The sequence below is a fragment of the Solea senegalensis genome, linkage group LG9 (genome assembly GCF_019176455.1).
Source record: "Solea senegalensis isolate Sse05_10M linkage group LG9, IFAPA_SoseM_1, whole genome shotgun sequence".
Taxonomy (NCBI): domain Eukaryota; kingdom Metazoa; phylum Chordata; class Actinopteri; order Pleuronectiformes; family Soleidae; genus Solea; species Solea senegalensis.
In genome coordinates, this window is record NC_058029.1 from 24,388 (window position 1) to 49,179 (window position 24,792).

The window sequence follows — 24,792 nt, forward strand, 5'->3', positions numbered from 1 at the left end:
GGCTGAGGTTTCAGATGAAAGCAGGGACTACGAATATTCATTAGACCTCATTCCAGAGAATGTTTTAAGAAAATCCCGACACAATATACACGTACGTCTTAATGTTCGCTTCCACTGGGAATGTAACATAAACAACCCATGTACAGGTAATTCATTATAGTACAAGCTCATAAGTGTACGTGTTGTGTAAAGGAATATACATCAATACATGTTATTTATCAAGTTCTTTTTAATATTCTGAATCCAGTGACATTTGTTTCTTACATCACTTGCAAACGTCCACTGAAAATAAAACTAATGCATGAAATCTGTTCATTTGTGATCGACACACAATTTTGCCCCTGGATTTGAACCTGGAGTCAGACGCTCCACCGTTACGCCACAGGGTGTGTCACACGTGTAGGTCTGCCATCTCTGATCGCCTTGTTCGATGACGTTATCGATGTAATGCACTTTTAATTAATTGGCTCCATGTTTCAACCTCCATGTTTAGTTCATAAACCAAAGCAGATATGAAGTGAAATGTGGTTGTATGAGGTACTGACACATGTAGATGATGTAGATTTCATTCAGTAAAAACAACCATGTTTTCATCGAGCTGGTTTGCGATGCAGGAGTCTCAGTCAATCCTGACTACTGTCTCACAGAGCCACACTTCCAAAAACCTGAGCTATCAGAGTCATGTTTTTTACACTTTAGACTTCTTCTTCTTCTTTGGAGGAAGTGCCTCCTCGTTTCCTTTGACATCAATAAATGACTTTTCCTTTTTACATTTTGTCCTTTTGTGGTTTTCTGTGGATTCTTCCTCTTTAATTTCTGCTTCCTCCATCAAAACGGCACCTTCTCTTGTTTTTGGAGCGCTGTCCTCTGATTGGCTGGATACTGTATCTTCCTCATTGTGGCCTTTCTTCCTCTTCATCTTCTTCATTTCAGTGTCAGGTTGCAGCTCAGCTGTCTCTGCTGCCGGTGAGGTGAGGGCTGATTCTTCTTCCTTCTGCTCTGCTTTATTCTTCCTCTTCTCTTTTCTTTTTGTTTGGTGAGAACAATCTGCCTCACTATGTTCTACATGGACAATGTCCTCAGTACAAACAGCATCATTGTTGGCTTTCTTCTTCTTCTTCTTCTTCTTCTTCTTCTTTTTGGGCTTAACATCTGCTTCAGTACTCTCAGATGCCTCGCTGCAGTTGAGCTCATTGACGTTGAGCTCAGCAGATTTCTTCTTCTTCTTCTTCTTCTTGTTCTTGTTGCGAATATCCTCAGCCTCAGTCTCCTCCTGCCTCTCCACTCTGTCCTCACCACAGACCACCGGGCGGTTCAGCGGTTGGCTCTTCTTGCCATACTTGGCCATGAACTCCGCCTCCTGCTGCTCCAGTCTTGCTAACTTGGCGCTCATGGTCAAACCATGTCTGGCTCCTCTGAAGAACACAAATCACACCGGACATTAGGTCATGCTGAAATGTTTCACAACATCGTCCTTTTGTGAAAACATCGTTTTCTTTTCAAGAAACATTTAGCACTAAATTTATGTTGAATTCTTTCAACTTACTTGTGAGCTGTGCGTCCTCCACACGCCTTCACAAGATCAGCATCAGAGAGTCTGCAGGCATCGACACACACGTTTCATGTTAAAAACCTAAATGTGTTTTTTAACTGTCACAGTGCTGAGTACACACACAGCTTGTCCTCTGTGCTGGGAACCAGCTCAAGACGAAGAGATATATTTAGAAGGATTTATTGTCAGAAACTTAATAAACTTCGCTTCTTTATATGATTCTATAAGTGCAACTCACTACAACATGAAGAACAATTTGGATTGAATTTGGATATGATACTCGGTATTGGTATCAGTCTGATACTGGTCAACACCACTGCATCAATCTGTAAATATCAAGACTGTAAAAAGGTTAATAAAAATCAGGGGGCGCTCACAGCTAATCATTAAATCATTAACACGTTAAGAAAAGATCTGTTTCTAAAAAGGTCCTATTTCTTACAATTATCCCAATATTGTTATATAATAAATATAATAATATTGTACAGCTACACAAGAACAAAACAAACAGCAATAATGGGGGGGGGGTGGTCAAATGGAATATGCTACGTTTTGAGCTGTAATTTGAAGTAGAGCTGAAACAATTACCCGTCAACTACTTTTCTAATGGATTTGAAGCATTTTTCATAATTGAAACAATACTTTTGATCGTTTCAGCTTCTTAAATGTTCTGGTTTCTTCTAAATCTTTAAAACTCAATCACTTTGGCATGAGAACAGAAACAAGACATTTGAGAATATCATTATTTCCAGGTTCGACAAACACCGATTGACATTTTTTAACATTTTATAGACCAAACAATTACTCGATTAATCGAGAAAATAATCGACGGATTAACCGATTATGAAAATAATCATCAGCTCTAATTTGAAGGCGGGGAGAGAGTTCATGTCACAGATGGTCCGTGGGAGAGAGTCGGGGCTGTATGAACTATTTACAGGACAGACAGATGATGGGCTTCATATTATGAACTCTTTGAATTATGAGCAATATTAAGAATTCATGGACAAACTCTACTCAGCAGTCACACAGCTGACACACTCCCTGTGTCAACAACTGAGGTGTGGGAAGTGTTTAAGGTCCCGGCTGCACTCACTTGGTGGCGCTGGAGAGATCCAGTCTGTGGTCGTCGTCGTCGTCGTCTGAACTGCTGCTGTCGTCTGAGGAGGAAGACTTTGGTTCTGGCTGCTCCTGACCAGACAGCAGTGTGGACGACTGAGAAAGTGATAATGATTTTTTATATTATATATTTCTTATTAGAAAACACCACAATGTAGTGAATTCACACTGAACCTCAAGCTAAAACTTACTGGAGGTTTAAAAAAGAAAAAGAAAAAAAAAAGGAACACAAATGACCTTGACAAAGCATCCATAAAGTTTGGCTTTAGCCAGCGCGGCTTTCCGTGGTCTTTTGTTGGAGATGGTGCCGTCTTCTCCATCTTCCTCTGGAGTCTTCTTCACCTTTATACCATTCTGAAAAGTTCAGAAAACACTTGACTGAAACCAGATGATGGAAAGGCCATTTTTATTCATAAGGAACTACAAAGTGATTTCAGTGGTAACAAATGTCTGTAACAGCTAGTGAGTTTCATCACTCGTGAAAGGGGTGGAAACTTTTGCAAAATACAAACACTTGGTAAGTTGTATAAAGAGATTTTCTCACACCAAACAAATTACATCCAACAAAGAGATTATTCAACAAGGACAATGTTTTGCTTTTACTTTGTTTGGACTTTCTCTTGTGGGATGGAACAAAGTACAAGCCTTGGAACAAGCAAATAAACAAGATGCCGGGCCCTGCCATCGTAAACACGAAAATACATCTTTGCAGTAAACGTTCGAGTCGCTTCAATCAATGTTCTAACTTCCAGGGTCTTATCTTGTGAGACTGTGGGAACTCAAGTGGACCACTGCTAAACAGAAAACCTATTTTCATTCAAAACAAATCTACAAATGCAAATTCATTGATCGTCCATAAATGGGAATCAGACTTACTTCATCAGACTCCACCTGCAGACTGGAGGAGGACTTATTGAAGACATGATCCCACCAGTGGAACGTGAACTGCTCTCCTTCTTTATGGCCAACCTGAAGACAAAGTGCCACATGTCAAATCTACAAAAGACAACTTTACTTTAGATACAACCAGAGAGAGAGAGAGAGAGTTGTACGTACACAGTTATGGCTGTTCATTGTAAATCAATCTAAGTTAAAAAGAAAAATACATGCATTAGCACACTCACCCCTCCTTTGTCACACTTGACCTTGACCTTGATCGCTTCTGAAATGCCGTTCTCAGCTCGTCCCAGTCCTTTACCTGAGGACAAAGAGGAGCGTGTGTGAAACTGGAGTTTTATACACCAAACACAACACAATCATGTTAAACATGAGAAGTTACCGTGTTCCCAGCCATGACGCAGCAGCTGCTGCTCTGCAAACTTCAAGCCACGACCTTTCTCCTGTACAACTTCTGCCATCTGTACAAAGTGTGTGCATTCGCCACGAAAACTGAAAACAAAACTAAATACCACAATTTAGTTTGGTTTTGAGTTGGGACATTCATGATAGACTAAATCTATTGACCGGCTCTTTAATGCGAACGATGGGAAGCGGGTGGCAGTTGCGAGAACTCAAGTTTTCCCTTCGATACTCAACTTTGATACAAACACACATTTTATACAATGATAAATCCAAAATAGTAACGTCACTGTCAGAGCAGAGGTATATGGCCCCACCTTGTGGAATGTTTAGGAAGAATACAGATCAGACATAAAAAATCTAGATAAATTATAATCAATATTTTAGAATAATTCAAACTCACATATACCACCGATAGAAATAGAATGGGATGTTTACATTTTTTTAAATTAATAATTCTGATGCAAATTCCTCGCAGTAATTATTTCACAGATAAAATGAGTTCTTAAAAATAAATAAATATAAAAATGAGCCAGTCATTTGAAAGAAACAGCTCCACAAGATGCGGCTCCCCTCAATTCTATACTATAATTCTATAATTCTTCTATTCAGACGTCAGAAAAATAACTTTTAAAAAACGAAAATACAACACAAGACATAATGTTTCAGAAGCACAATGAAATTCATAATAACACAGTATAGTGTGAGACCAATATATCGCACAATATTTGCTAAAAACTAGAAAACTAAGTGTTTGAATCTCTTTGGTGTGACAGATCATCACAACGGTCTTTGAACATGTTTTAACCATCCCATAAACAGAACAACATCTGCATGTAAGTTTGTTTACTTCTTTGTTACCAATCATACATTCAATGTTACCGGCATTCAACAGTTTGGAAAATGTGGAAAAAATACCTTAAATAATCCCATAAATGTATTTGGACAACTGTTTTGTGTTATTAGTAATAATACATCAAAAGCTTTAGAAACATCAATAAAACATGAGAACAGTAGATGGCATTAGTCCTCTATACCTGCTCCAACATTTCCTGTTGGAATCATTCAATCATTACTAAGCCTTGGTACACTGAACATATAATATCTGTTTATATGTTCATAGTTCTTACAAATATCACAATATTGTGAATTAAAAATAATCTTCAAAATATAAAGTTAAGTTGTGAATAGAAGCATTCTTGTCTGCATTCAAAATAAATTCAAACTAAGAGAAGCGAATCAAAAGTTAAGACTGTCATTTATATTTAAAAATTATACACACGTTATATATGGTGTTTCCAATGTTTTTATAGTGTTACAGAAAAGCATTAACAGGCAAATAATTAGGGATTATCATCACATTTAAGGCATTTCAACATCTTATTGAGAGTTGTCTAATTATCATTATTATTATTATTATTATTATTATTAAGCTGCCTGTGGTCTGTTCTCGTGACTGCACGCCTGATGTTAGCAGTTCCTATTCAAACGCCGACCCTTTAAAACAATAAAACATCTTATAAAAAGACACAAACAATATACAAAGTCAACGTTTCTGTACCTGTTGTCGTTCTTTTGTATTTAAACTCACTCACTCACAACAAACAGAGACACACGCGACGACTGCAGCTAGCCACGCGGCATCAGCAGCATGCCGACATGACACCGGAAATACGTCACACACACCCTCACACGACACCACACTCTGATTGGGTCACAGAAGAGACTGCGTCTGAAACGTAATGACGTTTACTAACGTGATGACGTCTACAAATGTTTAGTTTAGTTTCTATTACTAATAATTATCACGTTTATATGATCTAATTGTCACGTTTATATGATATAATTGTCACGTTTATACGATATAGTATCACGTTTATATGATATAATTGTCACGTTTATACGATATAGTATCACGTTTATATGATATAATTGTCACGTTTATACAATATAGTATCACGTTTATATGGTATAATTATCACGTTTATACGATATAGTATCACGTTTATATGATATAATTATCACGTTTATACGATCTAATTATCACGTTTATACAATATAGTATCACGTTTATATGATCTAATGATCACGTTTATACGATATAATTATCACGTTTATATGATCTAATGATCACGTTTATACGATATAATTATCACGTATCACATATGTATGTATATGCATATACGTTGTTGTTTTTTTGTGTTTTGTAGTAAGTATATCTGTATATATAGCTAAATGTATAATTATTATTTGTTTTATTATTTTAACTTTTAAGTAATAGTTCAGTTAGATCAACATTTCGACCCACACTCTATACCACATGGTGGCGGTAATGCACCAAATCGTTGTTTGCCAACCGCCATGAAACCTCAGAAAAGAAGAAGAAGAAGAAGAAGACGCATAAAGAGGAGACTGATTGGTGACACAACACACCTGCTCGTCTTCACGCAGGTGTTTTTCAATCAGCTGATTGCTTCCTCCTCCTCTTCCTCTTCTTATTTAATCTTCCTCCACTCAACAATCCCGTGATGTTACTTTGAAGAGAAGCTGCACGAGCCGTGGAACGAAAAAAAAGACGCGAAAAAGTGAAAAAGCTGAACTACAGAAACTGTTCCGGGAGGAGGGAACTTGTGGCGGTAATGCACCAACCGCGCTAAAACCTCCAAAAAGAAGGAGGGAACTTTAACAAAAGAAGAGAAAAAAAGAAAAGAAAACTAGCGCGGCGTGACGTCAGACGCCGAAAAGATGGTCGGTGCCTCAGCTCCTGTGTTAAAAACGCAGCAAGACGCTCCTGGATGGCGTGTTCGACCTGGTCCAGATTGGTGGCTCGTCCAGAATGGTGAGTAACTTTTGTCATGTTCTCTTAATGGAAGTGGTGAACAAGTGAACGACGCTGAAGTTAGCCTCCGATTAGCACCTTCCGATTCGGCACTTAAGGGGACAGTTAAGGGGAAATTCACCGACTGTTTGTCCACAAATTGTCTTTTTTTTTGGGACACTTCTTGATGTGAAAACGTTTTAGACGCTTTGGGTATGACATTAACTTTGCTTGACACCCACTATTGTATTTGTGAAACTGAAAATGATTTCACCATTTCATACCTGGACCTCATTAGACCAGGTCCACATCAAAAACCACTGTACCTAGACTTCTAAAATCTGGACTAGATGATCCTACCAACCCTGAAGATTCATACAAACACAGTCTCTGATTTGTGAAACCTTTATTCTGTTTGTGAAAATTCAATAAATGCTACATTTCACTGTTTTTTTCAGCATATTGTGGTTTTTGATGTAGACCTGGTCCAAAGTGGTCTATATGCTGAAAAATATACCAGTGAAATGTACCATTTTATTGAATTTTCACAAATAGAATAAAGGTTTCACAAGCTGGAGACTGTGTTTGTATGAATCTTCAAGGTCTGTAGGATAATCTAGTCCAGATTTGAGAAGTCTAGGTACAGTGGTTTTTGATGTGGACCTGGTCTAATGAGATCTAGGTATGAAACAAAAGCGGTGAAATCTCCCTTCATTTTAACAAATAAAAAGTTTCACAAATACAATAGTGGGTGTCGAGCAAAGTTAATGTCATACCCAAAACGTCTAAAACGTTTTCACATGAACGCATGTCGCAAAAAAAGAGAATTAGTGGACAAACAGTCGCGCTGCACATTCAGTGAATTTCCCCTTAACTTTCCCCTTAAGGGCCGAATCGGAAGCTGGCAAATTGGAGGCTAACTTCAGCGTCGTGGCAAACGAAGCCTTATGAAACACTGAGGCTTTCCTAACAATTGTGTCGAAAAAGATTAAAAGCTTCAACGCTTCAGTGACATCTGGTGGACAACTGACGCCATAACAATCTCCCACGAGCACGACTGAAGCACTGACACTGTTTCAATCCCATGTCAGCAATAAAAGTTTAGCAAAGACATTCAAGTGTTTTGTTCATTCATACTCGACCATGCTGTCAAACATCCCAGAATAAGCCAAAGAATAAATCTAAATGATATGAAAGGTTAAATGTTGGTAAAGGGTTGAATTAAATGAGTACAGTTTAATTAAATAAACTGTTGATCATGGTGTTTGTGATAAGTGTTTTACTCCAGTGTCCAGGTAATAGTTTGTCATTGGAGGACTTGGTTGAGGAGTAATGTTTATTCACAGAAGTAGACAGGTTATTTGTATTCATAGGTTTTATTTATTTAGAAGAGTATTTTTTCCACTGTGGCAGGCTACAAGTAATTGTACATTTGAGACCCATTTAAAAATCAAATTCAATAATGGAAACGTAGAATGTCGGCCATGAACTGCATTATACCTTATTTGGTGGTAGAAGATCAAACATGATCCCAAACTTTTGAACGCCGCTTATTGCTCGTACTCGCCATAACAATCACACTCCAAATCTCCAGATCTCCTCACAAGCCCATTTTGAGCAGTGATGATGGGTGTTTATAGCTTGTATGGCGCCAAACCACTCAAATCTGTCAAACCTGTCAAACCTCACCTCAATATTCAAGCTGTGCCTCATTGTCAGCCAGTCGTTTTGTCTGGTTACAGCAGTTAAATCATTAGTTTGAATGGGGCTGCAACTAATTTCTATTTTCATTAACCCGTGATGTATATCCATGGAGGCCTGAAAGGGCCAAAATTAAATAAATAAATACACCATTAAATAATTCATTAAATAATTAAACGTGTCATTCATTAATTAAATGTGTCTAGGCATCAGTGGAGAGAAAAAAGAGAGAGAGAGAGAGAGAGACCAGCAGCAGATACACAACAACTGTATCAGGTTATACAAGTTTATACAGTTACTAATATCGACTTTTTAATTATAACATAATAATAATAATAATAATAATGGTGATGATAAGCGTAGCCTCGAAAACTGGATCTTGATCCTGCAACCTGCATGATGAGAATATAGAGAGGGAAGGAAGGAAGGACACAAACTAGGGAGTGAAAGAGACAAGGTTAATGACATATAAAAAGTCGTAATCAAATCCTGAGTGTGAGAGGGTGAATGTGCGTGTACCACAGGAAAATCCTCCAGCAGTTTAGTTCTATAGCAGCAGAACTAAGAGATGGTCCAGGTTTCCCTGAACCAGCTCTAACTATAAGCTTTATCAAAAAGGAAAGTTTTAAGTTTAACTACGGAGAGGCTCCGCCTCCCGAACTGTCATTGGAAGCTGGTTCCACAGGAGAGGAGGAGCCTGGTAACTGAAGGCTCTGCCTCCCATTCTACTCTTACAGACTCTGCGAACCACAAGTAAACCTGTATTTTGTGACCTAAGTGGTCTGTTAGGATGATAGGGTAAGACTAGGTCTTTCAGGTATGAAGGGGCGTGACCATTAAGTGCTTTGTACGTGAGGAGGAGGATTTTAAATTGAGTTCTAAACTGTGGGTGGAGCCAGTGTAGAGAAGCTAACACTGGAGTTATATGGTCTCTCTTTCTAGTTCCTGTCAGAACTCGTGCTGCAGCATTTTGAATGAACTGAAGGATTCTAACAGACTTGTTAGAACATCCTGATAATAAGGAGTTACAGTAATCTAATCTAGATTAACAAAAGCATGAACTAGTTTTTCAGCATCCTGTAAAGACAGAATGTTTCTAATGTTCCGCAGGTGGAAGAAGGCTGTTCTGGAAATGAGTTTTGTGTGACTCAAAAGACATTTTCTGGTCAAAAGTAACTCCAAGGTTCCTCACAGTGGAACTGGAAGCCAGGGTGATGTCATCTAAAGTGACAATGTGATCAGAAAGATTTTCTCTGAGGTGTTTAGGGCCAAGTATAAAAGTTTAAAAGTAGAAAGTTACATCAAATAACTAGTGCTGTTTCTGTGCTATGGTTTAATCTAAAACCTGACTGAAAATCTTCAAACAGGCCATTAATGCGCAAATATTCACATAATTGATTAGCAACTGCCTTTTCTAAGATTTTAGAAACAAAGGGAAGATTAGATATAGGTCGGTAATTAGCTAAAATATCGGCTAAATCACACCCAATCAGTGTTAGCCCCGCCCTCTGACTTTGATGGGTGAGTTTGACAGATAAAATAAATTAATGATCCACTGCAACATGGCCATGAAATAATAATAATAATAATAAATGTGTCTTTAATTAATTAAATGTATGTCTCCATAGTATATTTGTGTTTCTCCATAAAATGTTAAATGTGGTTCACTGTTTCTAAATTCAGTTATATTCTTAAATTATTTGGTTTCAATGATTGCTTAAATAGAGCAAAGAAATGAGGAAATATTCACATTTAACAAAATAAAAAAAAATCTGAAACTCAAACACTTTAACCAATCCATTATCAAAATAGACAAAACAAGACTAAATCAAGTTAAAATGGCTGCTGTGCTATGTTAACTCACTGTTCCTCTCATGAGTCTTTCACTGGAAAGACTTATTTGTTTTTTGTTAAATGTTTAAAAACAGATTCAGGGTTGTACATGTCTCTTATAATTCTAAACTCTAATGTAGGCATTAAAATACAAATTCTTTTTTTTTTTTTTGTAAAGGAACAACCTGCTTCCTGCTCACGGAGACCTGGTCGGACGCGCCATATACAAAAGCGTGAGGCTGTCAAAAAAAGGTGAGGGACACCTTTTAGAGATAATTTATTACATCATTCAAAATGTTATGGCTAATGTTCATAATGTATTTAATTGATGGCAATATTAATTGAATTGAATCGCATGTATAATATAAGTTGTTTGTGTGTTTAAAGAGTGTGGCTGTATGAGGTACTGACATTTCTATACTAGAACTTAAAAGGCATCCCTTATATCTTAATCAACTTTATTCTACATCACTGATTATGTGATTATGTTCATGTCTTTGTTTCACTGTTAGAATAGAGTGTTTACATCTCAGGCTGGGTGAACCGTGTCTGTAGCGTGTCTGTACCTCATACAAACACCTGACCTAGTTATTTCACACCTGTAACAGTATGAACTTGAACATGGTCAAGGCTGGAGACTGGACTCACACATTGTTTTGTTTGTTTTTCCCGCAGATTGATCGTCATGAAGATCGTCAGAGTAGGTGTGATGATTTCATTGTGGGTGGCCGCTGTGTCCCCACTCTTTCTTGGCCGCTGAGCCTACATCTCTCTGCACTGTCCAACATGGCCACGTTCTTTCTATTCTCCTGCTTTCCATCTGTCAGATAGCTGAGGGTTGGACATGGAGCATACGCCACAGGTTGGTTTTGTATGTTCTGGTCCACTTTGTTGGGTGATTGTCTGATCTGGTCCTTGTTGGTTATGTTTTTGTGGAACTGCTGAACGAGTGATTTGAAAGAATGAGGTGATTGATGGAGTGTTTGAGATTCTCTCTCTAAATGAATGGGTTGTGTGTGACTGAGATGCCGTGATTGAATAGTTAAGATGGTGTGAGAATGTGATTATGTTCAGCAGTTCACATTAAAGTAGATCTGGTGTCTTGAAGGTCTTAGATGCTTGATAAGTTATAATGCACTAACATTTCCTTTTTAGGTCCGTCTACAAAGGGTGAGTCCACGTTTCTTTTTATTTCTTCTCTGGGGGCTACTGTCTTGGCCTCCATGTGTGCTAGGGTTTGCAGAGTAGGGGAATAAACAAAAGAAAACTTGTGCGTTGTGTTTCTTTGAAAGTGAAGGTACTTAGGTGTTGGCAACTGACTTGCTAGTCTAGCTGCTCACAGCTAACTACCGAATCACTGACAATTTACATGCAAAGGTAAGAACACGCCTCTGGATGGAGGCGTTTTCTTGCATTGCCCTTAAACACTTTTTCTTTCCATCTGTTTCTTAGGACGGTAAGTCACACGCAGGCCGCGGGCCATCGCTCTTCCGGCCGCCGCGTCGATCTGTCCTGGCTCTCGTGCCTTTCCTCACTTCTAAAAGGGAAAACAAATATCAACTTGAACTGTTTTCTTTAGCACTAAAATACAGTGATGTTGGAGGACCAGATCTTAAATGGATGTTGGTGTACAGTTAAAGCTAGATTGTAGGAATACAATTAATGTTGTGCCTTGTACACTCTGTCACAAGGTTTAGACTTCTTGGCCGCTGTGCCTTTTTTTTTTTCTCTCTCTCTTTTCCATCGTGGCCATTAATCTACCGTTAGCCCTAGAACGTTAAAATAGATCCTGGTGATCTACAAACACAGTACCTGGCTTTGGATGGCAGCTGTGTCATTGCCTTTGTATTGCCATACGTCCCTTAATGCAAGTAGGCCATGATCGCTAACTGTGCCCGCGCCTTCATGGCTTACTTGTGTTATTGTACGTCTGGCCTTGCGCGTATAGTAATTTTACATAGACAAACATGGGTGCCTTCCGCGTCCATGCACAGTAAGTGAACTAACCTGTACTTTTCTTTTAGCATCAGTCAAGAGGAGCACCGACATCACTGCATGTCCATCCTAATTAGATTGCGTTTTAGTTAAGGTAAAATTTCAAATGTTAAGTGCAGTTTTTCTTTCGTGCTTGGCTGCTGTGCCATTACTATACCTGCTCTGACCTGAATCTTGATTCTTCATGGCCACTGTGTCATGACTGTACTTGTCTTGGTATTAATGCCAGTCTATAATTTCTGATCTGTTTTTCCTACTAAGTTTTCCAGTGCGTGTGTGTTGACTGACTTGGACTGACGTTTATCTGACCTTTGGACCAAGACTAACACACCAATTGACTTACTGCACCAGAAAGGTGAACAAAATTTACTAGACTACAAGCTAATTCAAATTCTTTCTGAAACAGGTAAAATCTTTACTTTTCAGGTAAGTATTAAAGGCCTTTGCCAGATGATCTTTGTGGGTAAATCGTGTCCACTCTATTTATAAAGTTAACTTGCAACTAAACATTTACAATGCCTGACACAATGGCATTACAATAATCACATTTATTTTGTTTTGCGTTACTGAGTGCAAAGGCCTTTATTTACACACTGACGCATGCCAAGACTGCCGTGATGGCATGTGTCACTGTCTCTCTTGCTGGTCTGTCCGTCTCCCTCTCTCTCTCGCTGGTCTGTCTGTCTCTCTCTCTCGCTGGTCTGTCTGTCTCTCTCTCTCGCTGTTCTGTCTGTCCTGTGTGTCTTTCTGTCTCGTGTGTCCAGTCTCTGTCTTGTGTGTCTGGTCTCTGTCTGTCTGTCCTGTGTCGGATTTAGTCACTTTTTTAGTCTCAACTTAAATGGATGATTTTAAAGTTGATTAGTCTTGAGGCGTCTGATTTCTGCAGGAAATTCTGGTACCTTATTTTGAAATGGCTTTAATTTAAAAATGTAATTTTGGTCTTGAATCTCAGTTATCATAGTTGCAACTTGGACTGTTGACAAACGTGGAAGCTGATGAATCATGTAGTAAATGCATCAAAGTTTACTGTAGCTTGTCTAAAGTTCTTTCAAAGTGCTGTAAAAATGTAGTAATTGATTATGATGAGCTAGACCAGGTCTTCCTTTATTCTCAACTGGTAATTGCTTTGATAAGATAACTGGTTCCTGATTTGATTATGAAGCTAAACTTTTGATTTATATGCAAGTGTAGTCACATTAGATTGTAGGTGTTACTCAGCCCATGGATAATGTTATGATATAGTTTAAATATGGCATTTGTTGGTACACTTTTGATATCATTTAAGTCTTAAACTTTACACACTGCCATCAGCCTTTGTATTCGCTAACTGAAATCGAATTCAATATTAATGCTGACTTGTCTCACTCTGCCAAGTTTATTTCCCTCTAAAGGAGTTGAACCTTTTTGTGTTCATAGTCTTTTTGCGCGTTATGTTGGGAGGCCTCCCAGCAGGGGATTTTTATCTTCCCCTGCCAAACTATGCGTTACTCGCCTTAGGGATGCAGGACTATCCTTCATAGTTTCTTTCATAAATGAGATTGTAGGTTGCAGGATTAGAGCGCGTTTCTTTTCTTTAGGAGGACACAAACCTGGCAGAGAGACAACTCGGATTATTTAAGTGAAAATTGCGCCAAATGTTCAAACTTTTTATCTTTCGATACGATGACTTTTATTCTGTGGGCTAAATTCAGACAGAAATCAGACAGAATTTGGCTTCATGTTAAAGACTGTTGTGCAAGTAAGTACCCTCTTGTAGCAGGAGTGAGCAGCTGCAGCTTTTTAATTGGTTATTTGATTTGTTTCTTGGATTGACTTGGTGTCTGGAGCTTTGTGGTTAACAGAGATCATGTAAACGTGTAAACACAAGTGGTCTTTTGCCTCTTATTTGTGAAGCTGGCAGCTGGTTGGAATGATAGGACTTTATGGCTTGCCCAAAGTGGGATTTTTGTCGAGTATAGGTTTAACACCTCACCATACACTAGCTATTTCGGCGAAGTGTCTGTAGTCCGTTATTACCCATGACTTTCTTTCAAATTTCACAATTTAGGCAGCTTGTAGAGTCTTTAGGAAGATGCTTAATCCCAATGTCTTGGTTGGTTGCATGAGAAACTTCTATCTCTTAGATGTGTTGGCGAAGTTCCTCCTCTGATTTTTGTAGACTTGCCCTAAAGTTTCTCTCCGCTTTAACTCTTGTTGAGCTTTGCATTAAATGATTCCTCCAACTTGTCTCCACATCAATGTTTTTCTCCCTGCAGACTTCCACCACCCACTGCTGCTGTTGCATCTGCTAAAGGTAGCCGTATCCTGATTCACTGCGTCTTCATGTGTTGGGTAAGAAGTGTCATTAGACTACTAACAATGTAAACACCTTTAAATGCTTGATCTCATTTACCCAAATGCTTCATCAGTTTAGGACAGACAATCATTGACTTTGACATTGTTGGGGTCAGTAATCTGACCTCTAAATGTTTGGGAAACATGCAAAAGATCGCAAGCTCTCTGCATGACCCAACAGCATCGATGTTTGAGTTATTTAATTGCTCAATTTTTAAATCAGTCATGATTTTATAAGCTGGTTCTTCTTCACACAGCAGAGAACAAGGTAAAGTCGACTCATAACATGGTAAGGCATTTGGTCCTTCCCCTTCTTCTCTGTGTGTGTGAGGAAATCTGGCCACGGATCCTGACTGAGTGGCATACCATGACTGTGCAGTTTCCAAAATCAGACAAGGATCCATCTGATTTTGTGACTCGGCCTGTCATGATATGCAAGTATCTTCCTCCGAAACAAAGGTTTGGAATGGACAGGTTTGTAGTGTAAATCACATCACACATAGATGATGAAGCATTTGTTTAATTTGGGGTCAAGCATTTTCAGGCGTCTGCTTTGTCAATACTCTGGTGCCACGTCTTGTTAAACACACGAGAAGCTCTGAATTGTGAAACTGCTGCCTCTCGCAGATGTTACAACAGCAATGGTTGTTGAAAGGCTGCAGGGAGAGAAAAGGAGATCTGAGGACAGGAACGTGGAATTGATTTCATGCTTAGCAACATGAGGGTTTCAGCAGAGGACATTTTTGTGGCGAGGCTACAGAATCAGAAGGAACGTTTGTCTGGGCAACTGTGAGATTTACAGTTTTTCATGCAGACAACAAAGACATTGGGGTTAGCATCATCTTAAATGGCTGGTGAGGATTGCTTGTAACTGTCAGTGCAGGACAGGAAAGGCAGGTATAGGTTAGGGAGGGCATCCATCGGTGAGCTCTGACTGGATGTGAGGACCGGTCACACTTGACCAGGTGAGCTACCTGAAGATTTGTCGTTTGTTTACTTCTTTTTGTTTTTCTTGTGACTTATCAAATTCTTCCTTGTTTTGAAGAAACGAACGCTGCAGCACATTCCTGGATCAGAGGACTCCATGTTGGACACCACGACCTGTAGAAGTCCCGTCCTAGATGGCTGTGGTGATTTCCACGGGATGACTTCAGGTAAGTTTTTTCGGATGTTACTCGATATGTTTAATCCATATTTACTTAATACTCAAGTGTGCTGACTCTTATTTATTTTATTTTTTTTGTTAGATGGTGGACCTTGCCAAACTGTACACATGCCTCAATGGCTGCTACGTCACTCTGCCCAACAGGACATGGTCACCAAGATTTTTTTGATTTTTTAAATGGACTTTAATCCCCCCTGTCCCCACTGACCCACAACCACACATGACAAAACACTGTACATGTGATGCATCACCACACTAAAATACAGACACTGCCACTTTCAGCCTGTAATGTTAGACATTGAAAACTTGTATTTATTGCCTTCTTTATATCAAGTAAAACTTTTGTTCTTAACTTTATGGTTGACTTGTATTTTTTCAGTGATTCTGTGATGAGTGTTATTTTGACAAATTAGTGCTTTGAACATACAGATGTGGAATTGCACTGATCTGTTACTGTAGACTTGGCTCCTTTTGACACTGCTCCAAGTGTTTGGTTGATCTTAACCAGAAAACTCAAACCCTATATGGATTTGTACAAGGTTTTAAAGGGAATGTAACAAATTGGACTCTAAAGCAGGGAATGCTACAGTGGATGTTGATGCTATTTGCCCCCATCTCGCAACTTCTTTACTTCTAGCCACTAACACTAAATATGGCTAATGCATAAAAATATGCCACTGAACATTAGACTACTTTGCTTTAAAATGCCTTCTTTTAACTGCAGATGTGTTTTTACTATTTTATTTCATCTGGCTTTTCGTTTTATCTTTTAATTCTGTCTTAACCATTTTATGACTAAAGTTTGTATTCTACTATGGAAAGCACTTTGTAGAGTTGTTTTGAAAAGTGTTATTCAAATAAACCACTGCCAGATAACGCTCCACACATTAGTGCAGGAAAATATTCAGCAGTTAAATAAAACACCAAAATGTGACGGGATTTTTCCCGAAGTAAAAATCAGACTTAGGACAAACTGAGATGGAGAGAGGAGACGATTCTTCCAGTCTCAGCATCCAGTGCATCATGAATTCGACAGGAGAAAGAGATGACTGACATTTTGGTTGTGTGATGATGCTTTTGTGGAGAAGCTGATTTTTTTTTTTTTTTAATAATCAATTCTCCAGTCAATTATTTTTTTCAAGTCCTTGGACCAGAAAATGTTGATCATTGTTTCTCAAACCTGGAAATGATGTTCTCAAATGTCTTGTTTTGTCCACAATATGAATTGGTTTTAATGATTTGTGTTATGTGGAACAAAGAAATTTAAAACTAGCACTGCAAGCAGTTCTGAGCCTTATCTCCGTAAAAGTTATTCCCAAAATCGTACATTTTTTTTGTATTGTCCGTTACCACCAGGAGGCGCTGTTTGCATATACGTCTTCAGCCATGGCCCATCATCAATCATAGCAAGTTTGGTTCAGGTCGGGCCTAAGTTATAAGAGTTTCGTTGTCTGCGGTGAAAAGTAGAAATTTTGTTCTCGTATGACATGTGACATTTTTACTAACCATAAGCATCGTAAGCTCCTGAACGTGTCCACGGTGAATGACGAAAGCTCACACGAAAGCTCTAGGACAAGTTCGTTCAAATACCATTGGTGCAAAATTGCCAAATAATGTTGTTCATATTATTGATTATGTTCATATTATTATGCTCGCATTCGCTTCAAGACTCTAGTGCTTGCGTTCCATGCTTAAAACAGATCAGGTCCAGCCTACATCCAGGACATGATCAAAACCTACACCCCAGCAAACCGGCTCGCTGCCCCCTCACTGAGAGGATGGCAGAGGCGTTCACAGAACTCGAGACTGTTCACTGTCCTCGCTCCCAAATGGTGGAACGAGCTCCCCATCGACATCCGGACAGCGGAAAGCCTCCACATCTTATTTCAACTCTACCTCGACTAAGACGACGACAAAAACAAAACAAAAAAACACTTGCTTCTGCATCGCACTTATGACGAGCACTTCATAGTTTGGTTTATTTGAAGCTCTTACTTACTTCTACCTCTTGTTTGTACCCAAATGTCTAAATGCACTTCTTGTAAGTCGCTTTGGATAAAAGCGTCTGCTAAATGACATGTAATGTAATTATGAACTTTCAAGATGGCGACTTTCCTGTTTGTTTTAGAGCTTAGGTCTTCTCTAGATTTTTTGACCGTCCCGACCTAATGAGCGTGTGTACCAAGTTTCGCGCATGTACGTTAAACCTGCTCCTCAGGCCCACAAGTTTTAGGGCGGCAGAGCAGTTATTTGCCCCTCCCTCATCCAATTTTTGACGCACATTCCACGAAGGAGGATTTTAAATTGAATTCTAAACTGTACCTGGAGCCAGAAGCTAACACTGGAGTGACATGGTCTCTATTGTGTATATATATATGACACTCGCGTCTTTTTCATTCTGTTCATTTTATCTTCATTTCCATCTAATATTTATACGGTTTTTGCTTTTGTTTTTTGCAACAACCAAAATAAATTCCTTCTATTGTGAAAACGTTATTTAACAATAAACCTCATTTTGATTCAAAAAGGTGTTCTTCATATATATGTGTATATATATATATATATATACACGTATACTGTATGTATATATACGTATATATGTATATATGTGTATATGTATATATATGTATATACATGTATGTATATACATATATATACATATATATATATATATATAAAGAACACCTTTTCTTTTTATCCCTTTCATTTTGTTGTTTATAAGTATTTTACATTGGAAAATGATGGATGTTATGATTGAATGTTGTGCTGAAGTTGTCATGTTAGTATTCCTATAATATTTATAATTAATATATTAATATATTCCTGTGTTCCAGTACTTGATTTATCAGTGCGTTCACTCATGACTTCACACTTTCTAATCTGATCTCTTGTGCATTCTTAAGTAAATATTGTCTCCACACTCCCTCTGACATATCTGATAACTCTGTAAATGTTTGCACGTCCTCCACCAGAAGTTAGTATCTGAAGCATATTATAATGGTGAATCATAGGACATGAATTCACCAGTAGGTGGCAGTGATTTCACACCAGGATAAAGAAATCTATGCAAGTTGTTGCTTCAGCTGCAAACATTTAATGGTGCCTTTCCTTTCAATCATCAACGTGAGCTCATAGCAGGATTTCACTCTGATCACATAACATATCTCATAGATGCATTGTTCAACAAAATGGTTCACATTATTCTCAGAAACTGAATGGAATACTCATATAGGTTTGTAGAAGTTTAAATATCTGTGTACAAATGTTCTTTTAGAGTCATTCTTCTGCACTTAATGCAAGTGCAAGGGCTTTGCTTTATGGATGCCACCATCTTGCAACACCATGTTTCTACAGCAGCCCAAGAAGAAGAAGAAGAAGGACATCCTTCCTGGTATGTGTGGGTCACCGTTGTTCCCTGGTGCCTTTGGGACAGGGACAGAGCTGGTTTTGTTTTTTAAAAGTGTGGTTGAAGGAGGTACTGTCACATAATAGACGGCATGGACTGAACTAAGTGTGTTCTTAGTGTTCAGTCCATGCTGGCCTCTTAACTAAAGGCTCACCTGATGAAGTCCATCCCCTTGTCCTCCACATAAGGTTTATGGGGCGCTGGAACCAATCCCAGATGACAGGGCATCAAGTCAGGGTAATCAGGTCCATCACAGAGAGGAACGAGCACTCACACTCACTTTCACACCTACAGTCACTTCACGGTGTCTAATAAATCTGGACCTGGAGAAAATGTGAGGAGAACAGACAGGAGAGTTAATATTTTACAAACTTCAGTCTATTTATCTGACTTTTTACAAACTAAACTGTCCTCTGCCCCATCCCTCCATTTTCTCTCCCTCCTCCCCTCCTCCCTCCGTTTCTCTCCGTTTCTCTCCTCCTCCAGTCCCCATGCTGTCACTGTTTTTCCACTTTGGTTGGCTCCACTTGTGGACCCTCCCCCGTTGGATGCGACTGCTTCTCTCTCTCTCTCTCTCTCTCTCCCCCTCTCTCTCTCTCTCTCTCTCTCCCTCTCTCTCTCTCTCTCTCTCTCTCTCGCTCCAAACATTTCTGTTTGTGCCTCCTGAGGACTGTTTTAAAGACTTTGACTCCTTCACACAGACGTACTATTTTTTGTTTTTTTGTTTTTTTATTTTTGAATAATCTCTTCCATGGAGGTCGGAGTCTAACTGCAGTATCAGAGTGACACACAGCGCGAGACGCTTCTGCCGTGAAGGTGAGTAAAGTTAGAGAGCTGAGTTTGTGATTTGTGTGATGATACGTGACAATGGTTCAGTCGGACTCGTGCGCTCACTGTGCAGGAATGTGCCATCATGGAAAACCAATGTGTGTGTGAGTGTTGCGGCCGTGGTCCCTAACATGGTGAAAGCTCATTAAAGCAGCTGAGCTGAAGATGCCTGTGTGGGACTCACTCACTCACTCACTCACTCACTCACTCTGTGTGGGACTCACTCACTCACTCACTCACTCTGTGTGGGACTCACTCACTCACTTTTTTTACTTTGATGTCCTTTGTTTTCATCTGTTTGGACCTAAATTTGCGCAACATGCGCACAGTTTTGCGGTATTAGTGAAAAAAATGAAAAAGGCTGCACATTAATTTGGCCTCTTGGCTGCAAGTCAGTTTAGTTACACATCAAAGCAGAAAAGATGCAATGCATCAATAACAGAGAGCTTTTCCTTGACCTCTGACACTATTTATGTCGTTAACTTTTTTTTATTTCTTTGATTTGATTTTTATTGTATGGTTATTTTTTACAGATTTTATTTGTTTTATATGAATTGTAATTCCTTGTATGAACCTTTACATCGTATTCATCGTCTTTAAACTATTATTCTCTTCAGCACTTTGATCTGCTGTGCTTGTTTGGATTGGTTTGGAACTGCTGTAATATGACACTGTATCTAACACCAGGCTATTTATTTTGATGTTTTTATATTTCAGTATATCAAAAGGGAAACCAGTCTATGCAGAATGGGCAATTACTGCTGATGACACTATTCTGCATATTACTGTATATATTACAGTGTTTAATTATTAATATTGATCAAATAAATGGTTTATAACATGAAGTGCAGGGCTGTGTTGGTCAGTTTTTACTATTGAGGTTTTGGAAAACAGTAGAGAAAGTCCTGGAGTTTGTGATGAGTGAAGGTGAATGAAAATGGCATGATGCACACATGTGACACATTATTACTGTGCACATTATAGTGTTTATTATTCATTTTGATGACACAGAAAACACATCTGGTTGAAAACAATGTAGAGAATTTTGTTGCTTTTGCTATTGAGGTTTTGGAGAACAGCGAAGAAGGTCCTAGAGTTTTTGATTAAGTGATATGGATTTATTGGTATATACTTGGCCAAGGAGAGGTAACGTCAAGACAGGCTGACACTACCGCCAGTTCTGAAGATGACACATATGAACATCTGTCTAACGATGTTTAACATATTTCATTAGAATATAAAAGACATGATCGCTCTCTGGAATAATCTGCACTTGACTTTCACATTATCCATATTTTGGTTTTCACTAGGCTCTGATTGGCTTTTCACTGGCAAGAAATTAACATAGTAGATGTTTCTTTAGGAGCCAAACTTGTTGGATATATGTATATTTATGTTTTGGCAGTTCGTGTATATATATATATATATATATATATATATATATATATATATATATATATATAAACATATTTTTCCAGTCATCGCAGTATTGATAATGGGAATTTCAATCTCAAGCAAAGTCAGCGACAGACTTTACACAGAAGGCAGATTTATTCAAAATAAGATCATTTGCTCTCTCATCGAACTGGCGAACTGTCCAGGGTGTGACCCCGCCTATCGTCCTATGTCAGCTGAGATTGGCACAGCGCCCCCCCGCGACCCTCTGGTGGAGGATAAAGTGGTAGATGATGGATGGATGGATGGATGGATACTCTCTCATCATCTTCCTCTTCCTCACACTGATGCTGTGCAATTAGATTACGATGGAGCAAGAGTTAAAGTGACTCTAATTATTATTATTATTATCAGAGAAAGCTCTCGTACCACTGGTGGTACACTTACCACAGTTTGAGACCCAAGGATATATGATATCTGATGATGTTAAGACTGAGCAAGGGTTATAAAATTCCCTCACAGGCTTCAACTAACTTTCATGATAAAAATGGATATGCTAAAAATCTGTTATGTGTTTAAAATATTATTGGGCATTGTTAAGAGTAATTTTAGAATAAATTCCTTTTATTGCACAGTTTTAATACATTTGTTATGGAAGTAATTTGATATATGAGCAAATGTTATGAATGTGTGTCGGGCACATTTCTTTCGTTTCTGGAATATATGATTGTTGTTTTTGTGAAGTTACAGTAGCACACGGTAACACACGGTTACACACAGTAACATACAGTAACACACGGTAACACATAGTAACACACAGTAGCACAGTAACACACAGTAACACACAGTAACATACAGTAACATACAGTAACACACAGTAACATACAGTAACACACAGTAGCACACAGTAGTAAGTAACAGTAACACACAGTAACACACAGTACAGTAACACACAGTAACATAGTACACACACAGTAACACAGTAACACAGTAACACACAGTAACACAGTAACACAGTAACACACAGTTACACACAGTAACATACAGTAACACAGTAACACACAGTAGCACACAGTAACACACAGTAACACACAGTAACACAGTAGCACACACAGTAACACAGTAACACAGTAACACAGTAACACACAGTAACACACAGTAACATACAGTAACATACAGTAACACAGTAACACACAGTACACAGTAACACACAGTAACACAGTAGCACACAGTAACACACACAGTAACACAGTAACACACAGTAGCACACAGTAACACAGTAACACACAGTAACATACAGTAACACAGTAACACACAGTAACATACAGTAACACAAGTAGCACACAGTAACACTGTAACACAGTAACACAGTAACATACAGTAACATACAGTAACACAGTAACACAGTAACACACAGTAACACACAGTAGCACACAGTAACACAGTAACACAGTAACACACAGTAACACAGTAACACAGTAACATACAGTAACATACAGTAACACAGTAACACACAGTAACACAGTAACACACAGTAACACACAGTAACACAGTAACACACAGTAACACAGTACACACAGTAACACACAGTAACACAGTAAAACAGTAACAGTAGCACACGGTATACAGTAATACAGTAACACAGAAACATACAGTAACACAGTAACACACAGTAGCGCAGTAACATACTGTAACACAGTAACATACAGTAACACAGTAACACAGAAACATACTGTAACAGTAACACACAGTAACACAGTAGCACACAGTAACACACAGTAGCACACAGTAACATACTGTAACACAGTAACACACAGTAACATACAGTAACACACAGTACCAAACACCGGTAACCTGCGGTAACACACAGTAACACACAGTAGCACACGGTAACACACGGTAACACACGGTAACACACAGTAACACTGAACCATATTAACAAGTGAACAGTGAGTGAAAGCACACATTCAGGTGATCACCTGGTGCTGCCCCGCTCTGGCACGGCTCTGCTTTCCATTCATTCCAGAGGAAGTCACAGGGAGTGGGTCTTCTAATGTTCCCTCGTACTGACTCCGCCTCCTCCTTCTCCGCATCCTCGTTATCTGCCTCAGTTGCCTTTATTTCCATGAAGTCCTTCCGACTTGATCCACATTCTGGATCCACTTCAAATACCTCGGTGGTGCTGTGACTCAGGCTAGTGAGACGTGGCTGAGTGATGATGTTGTGACTCAACTTTAGTGAAGTGAAGCAGATAGAGCTGTTGTTTGTTGTGGGTCTGCGATATGATCCATCACAGCTGCTTTCTTATCTTCACCTTGAGATGCTGCAGAACAGAAGTTAAGCAGGTTGTTCATTGACTCTTTTTGCTCCTCTGTATGTTTAAAGCTCTGTCTTTTGGAAACAAACGCGTGTATTTTCCTCAGCAGAGCTGTAAAAATCACTGCGTATTACACAGTTGCACTTATATTGTCAGTGACTTGTGAATGAGAGGGTTTTGATTATGGAGCCCTTGGCACCATTTCAGTCATAAAAACATCTGCGAGGCTTGAGGAAAGGCATGATATGATTAACTATCGGAGTAAATCTCAGCCACCTGGTCTGGAATCTTGACCTTGCATCTGCACTGGCAAACAAAAATCCCCAGGAAGTTTCTGTGAGTGCAGATTGAACTTTCCTTTGTCCTCCAAGTATTACTGAGCGTGCTGTGTCCTTTTAAAATCTGCTCTAATGTTTTTTACATAAACTGTTTTAATGAAGTGAACCCTCTTTGTTCTTTGGTGTCCTCATATGAGATCCTCATTAGTGGGAAAATAACTCCCCCTCCTCCAGACTGTTTCAGCTATCAGTGCAGTAATGGTGACTCTTTTTTTTGAGCTCCTCTCTGACAGCTGGAGATCTGGCTGACTTAACATCTGTTTGTCCAGGACAGGGTCCGGGCCCAGCCGAGCAACTGGATATGTTTTGGTTGGAGATGACACCGGGCAGCGTCTCAAAGAGATGAGGTAGAAATAGATGAGGTAGAAATAGACAAAAAAAAAAGAGAGACTGAGGTCAGATTGAATTCTATTTGTGTGAATTTGATCCCCCTGTAAAATGTGTATTGTTCTACCATACAGGGCACCAGCGACAGTGTCTGTACATTGTCTGTTAAAGCGCTTTTCTTGACATGTTTATGCCCACGGCCACACAGCATTCATCACAGGCTGACGTCGACGCACTCACTGTGTGCTGTGGTAACCTGTGAGCGATGTGAAGTTCTTTTTGCTTAGACCTTCCATGGACCGTCTCCTATGAGCTTCCTCTTTGAGGTTTTTGAATGGACTGCCGTTAGATGTGTTTCTTAGTCT

At 39.0% G+C, this 24,792-nt stretch overlaps 2 protein-coding genes across 4 annotated transcripts in view; one reads left to right on the top strand and one right to left on the bottom strand.

The window, feature by feature from the left end:
• Nucleotides 1-211: 211 nt before the first annotated feature.
• Nucleotides 212-5,658, bottom strand: gpatch4 (G patch domain containing 4). Of its 3 annotated transcripts, none has more exons than XM_044034206.1 (8): nucleotides 5,532-5,658; nucleotides 3,951-4,029; nucleotides 3,796-3,869; nucleotides 3,548-3,640; nucleotides 2,909-3,025; nucleotides 2,649-2,767; nucleotides 1,547-1,597; nucleotides 212-1,415 (listed from the first exon to the last, which is right to left on the bottom strand). In XM_044034206.1, exons 2-8 carry the CDS (start codon nucleotides 4,027-4,029, stop codon nucleotides 689-691), a joined length of 1,260 nt encoding a protein of 419 aa, XP_043890141.1. In that variant the 5' UTR covers nucleotides 5,532-5,658; the 3' UTR covers nucleotides 212-688. The 3 variants fall into 3 exon arrangements, with proteins under 3 accessions (XP_043890141.1, XP_043890140.1, XP_043890139.1); XM_044034205.1 differs by having other exon boundaries at nucleotides 3,951-4,072; XM_044034204.1 differs by lacking the exon at nucleotides 5,532-5,658 and having other exon boundaries at nucleotides 3,951-5,525.
• A 14,184-nt stretch (nucleotides 5,659-19,842) lies between these two features.
• Nucleotides 19,843-24,792, top strand: part of LOC122774646 (multiple epidermal growth factor-like domains protein 11) — a 38,890-nt gene continuing 33,940 nt past the window's right edge. Inside the window, exon 1 of the mRNA XM_044034106.1 lies at nucleotides 19,843-20,038. The gene's annotated coding sequence lies outside the window, so the exon portion shown is untranslated. The remainder of the gene's footprint in view (nucleotides 20,039-24,792) is intronic.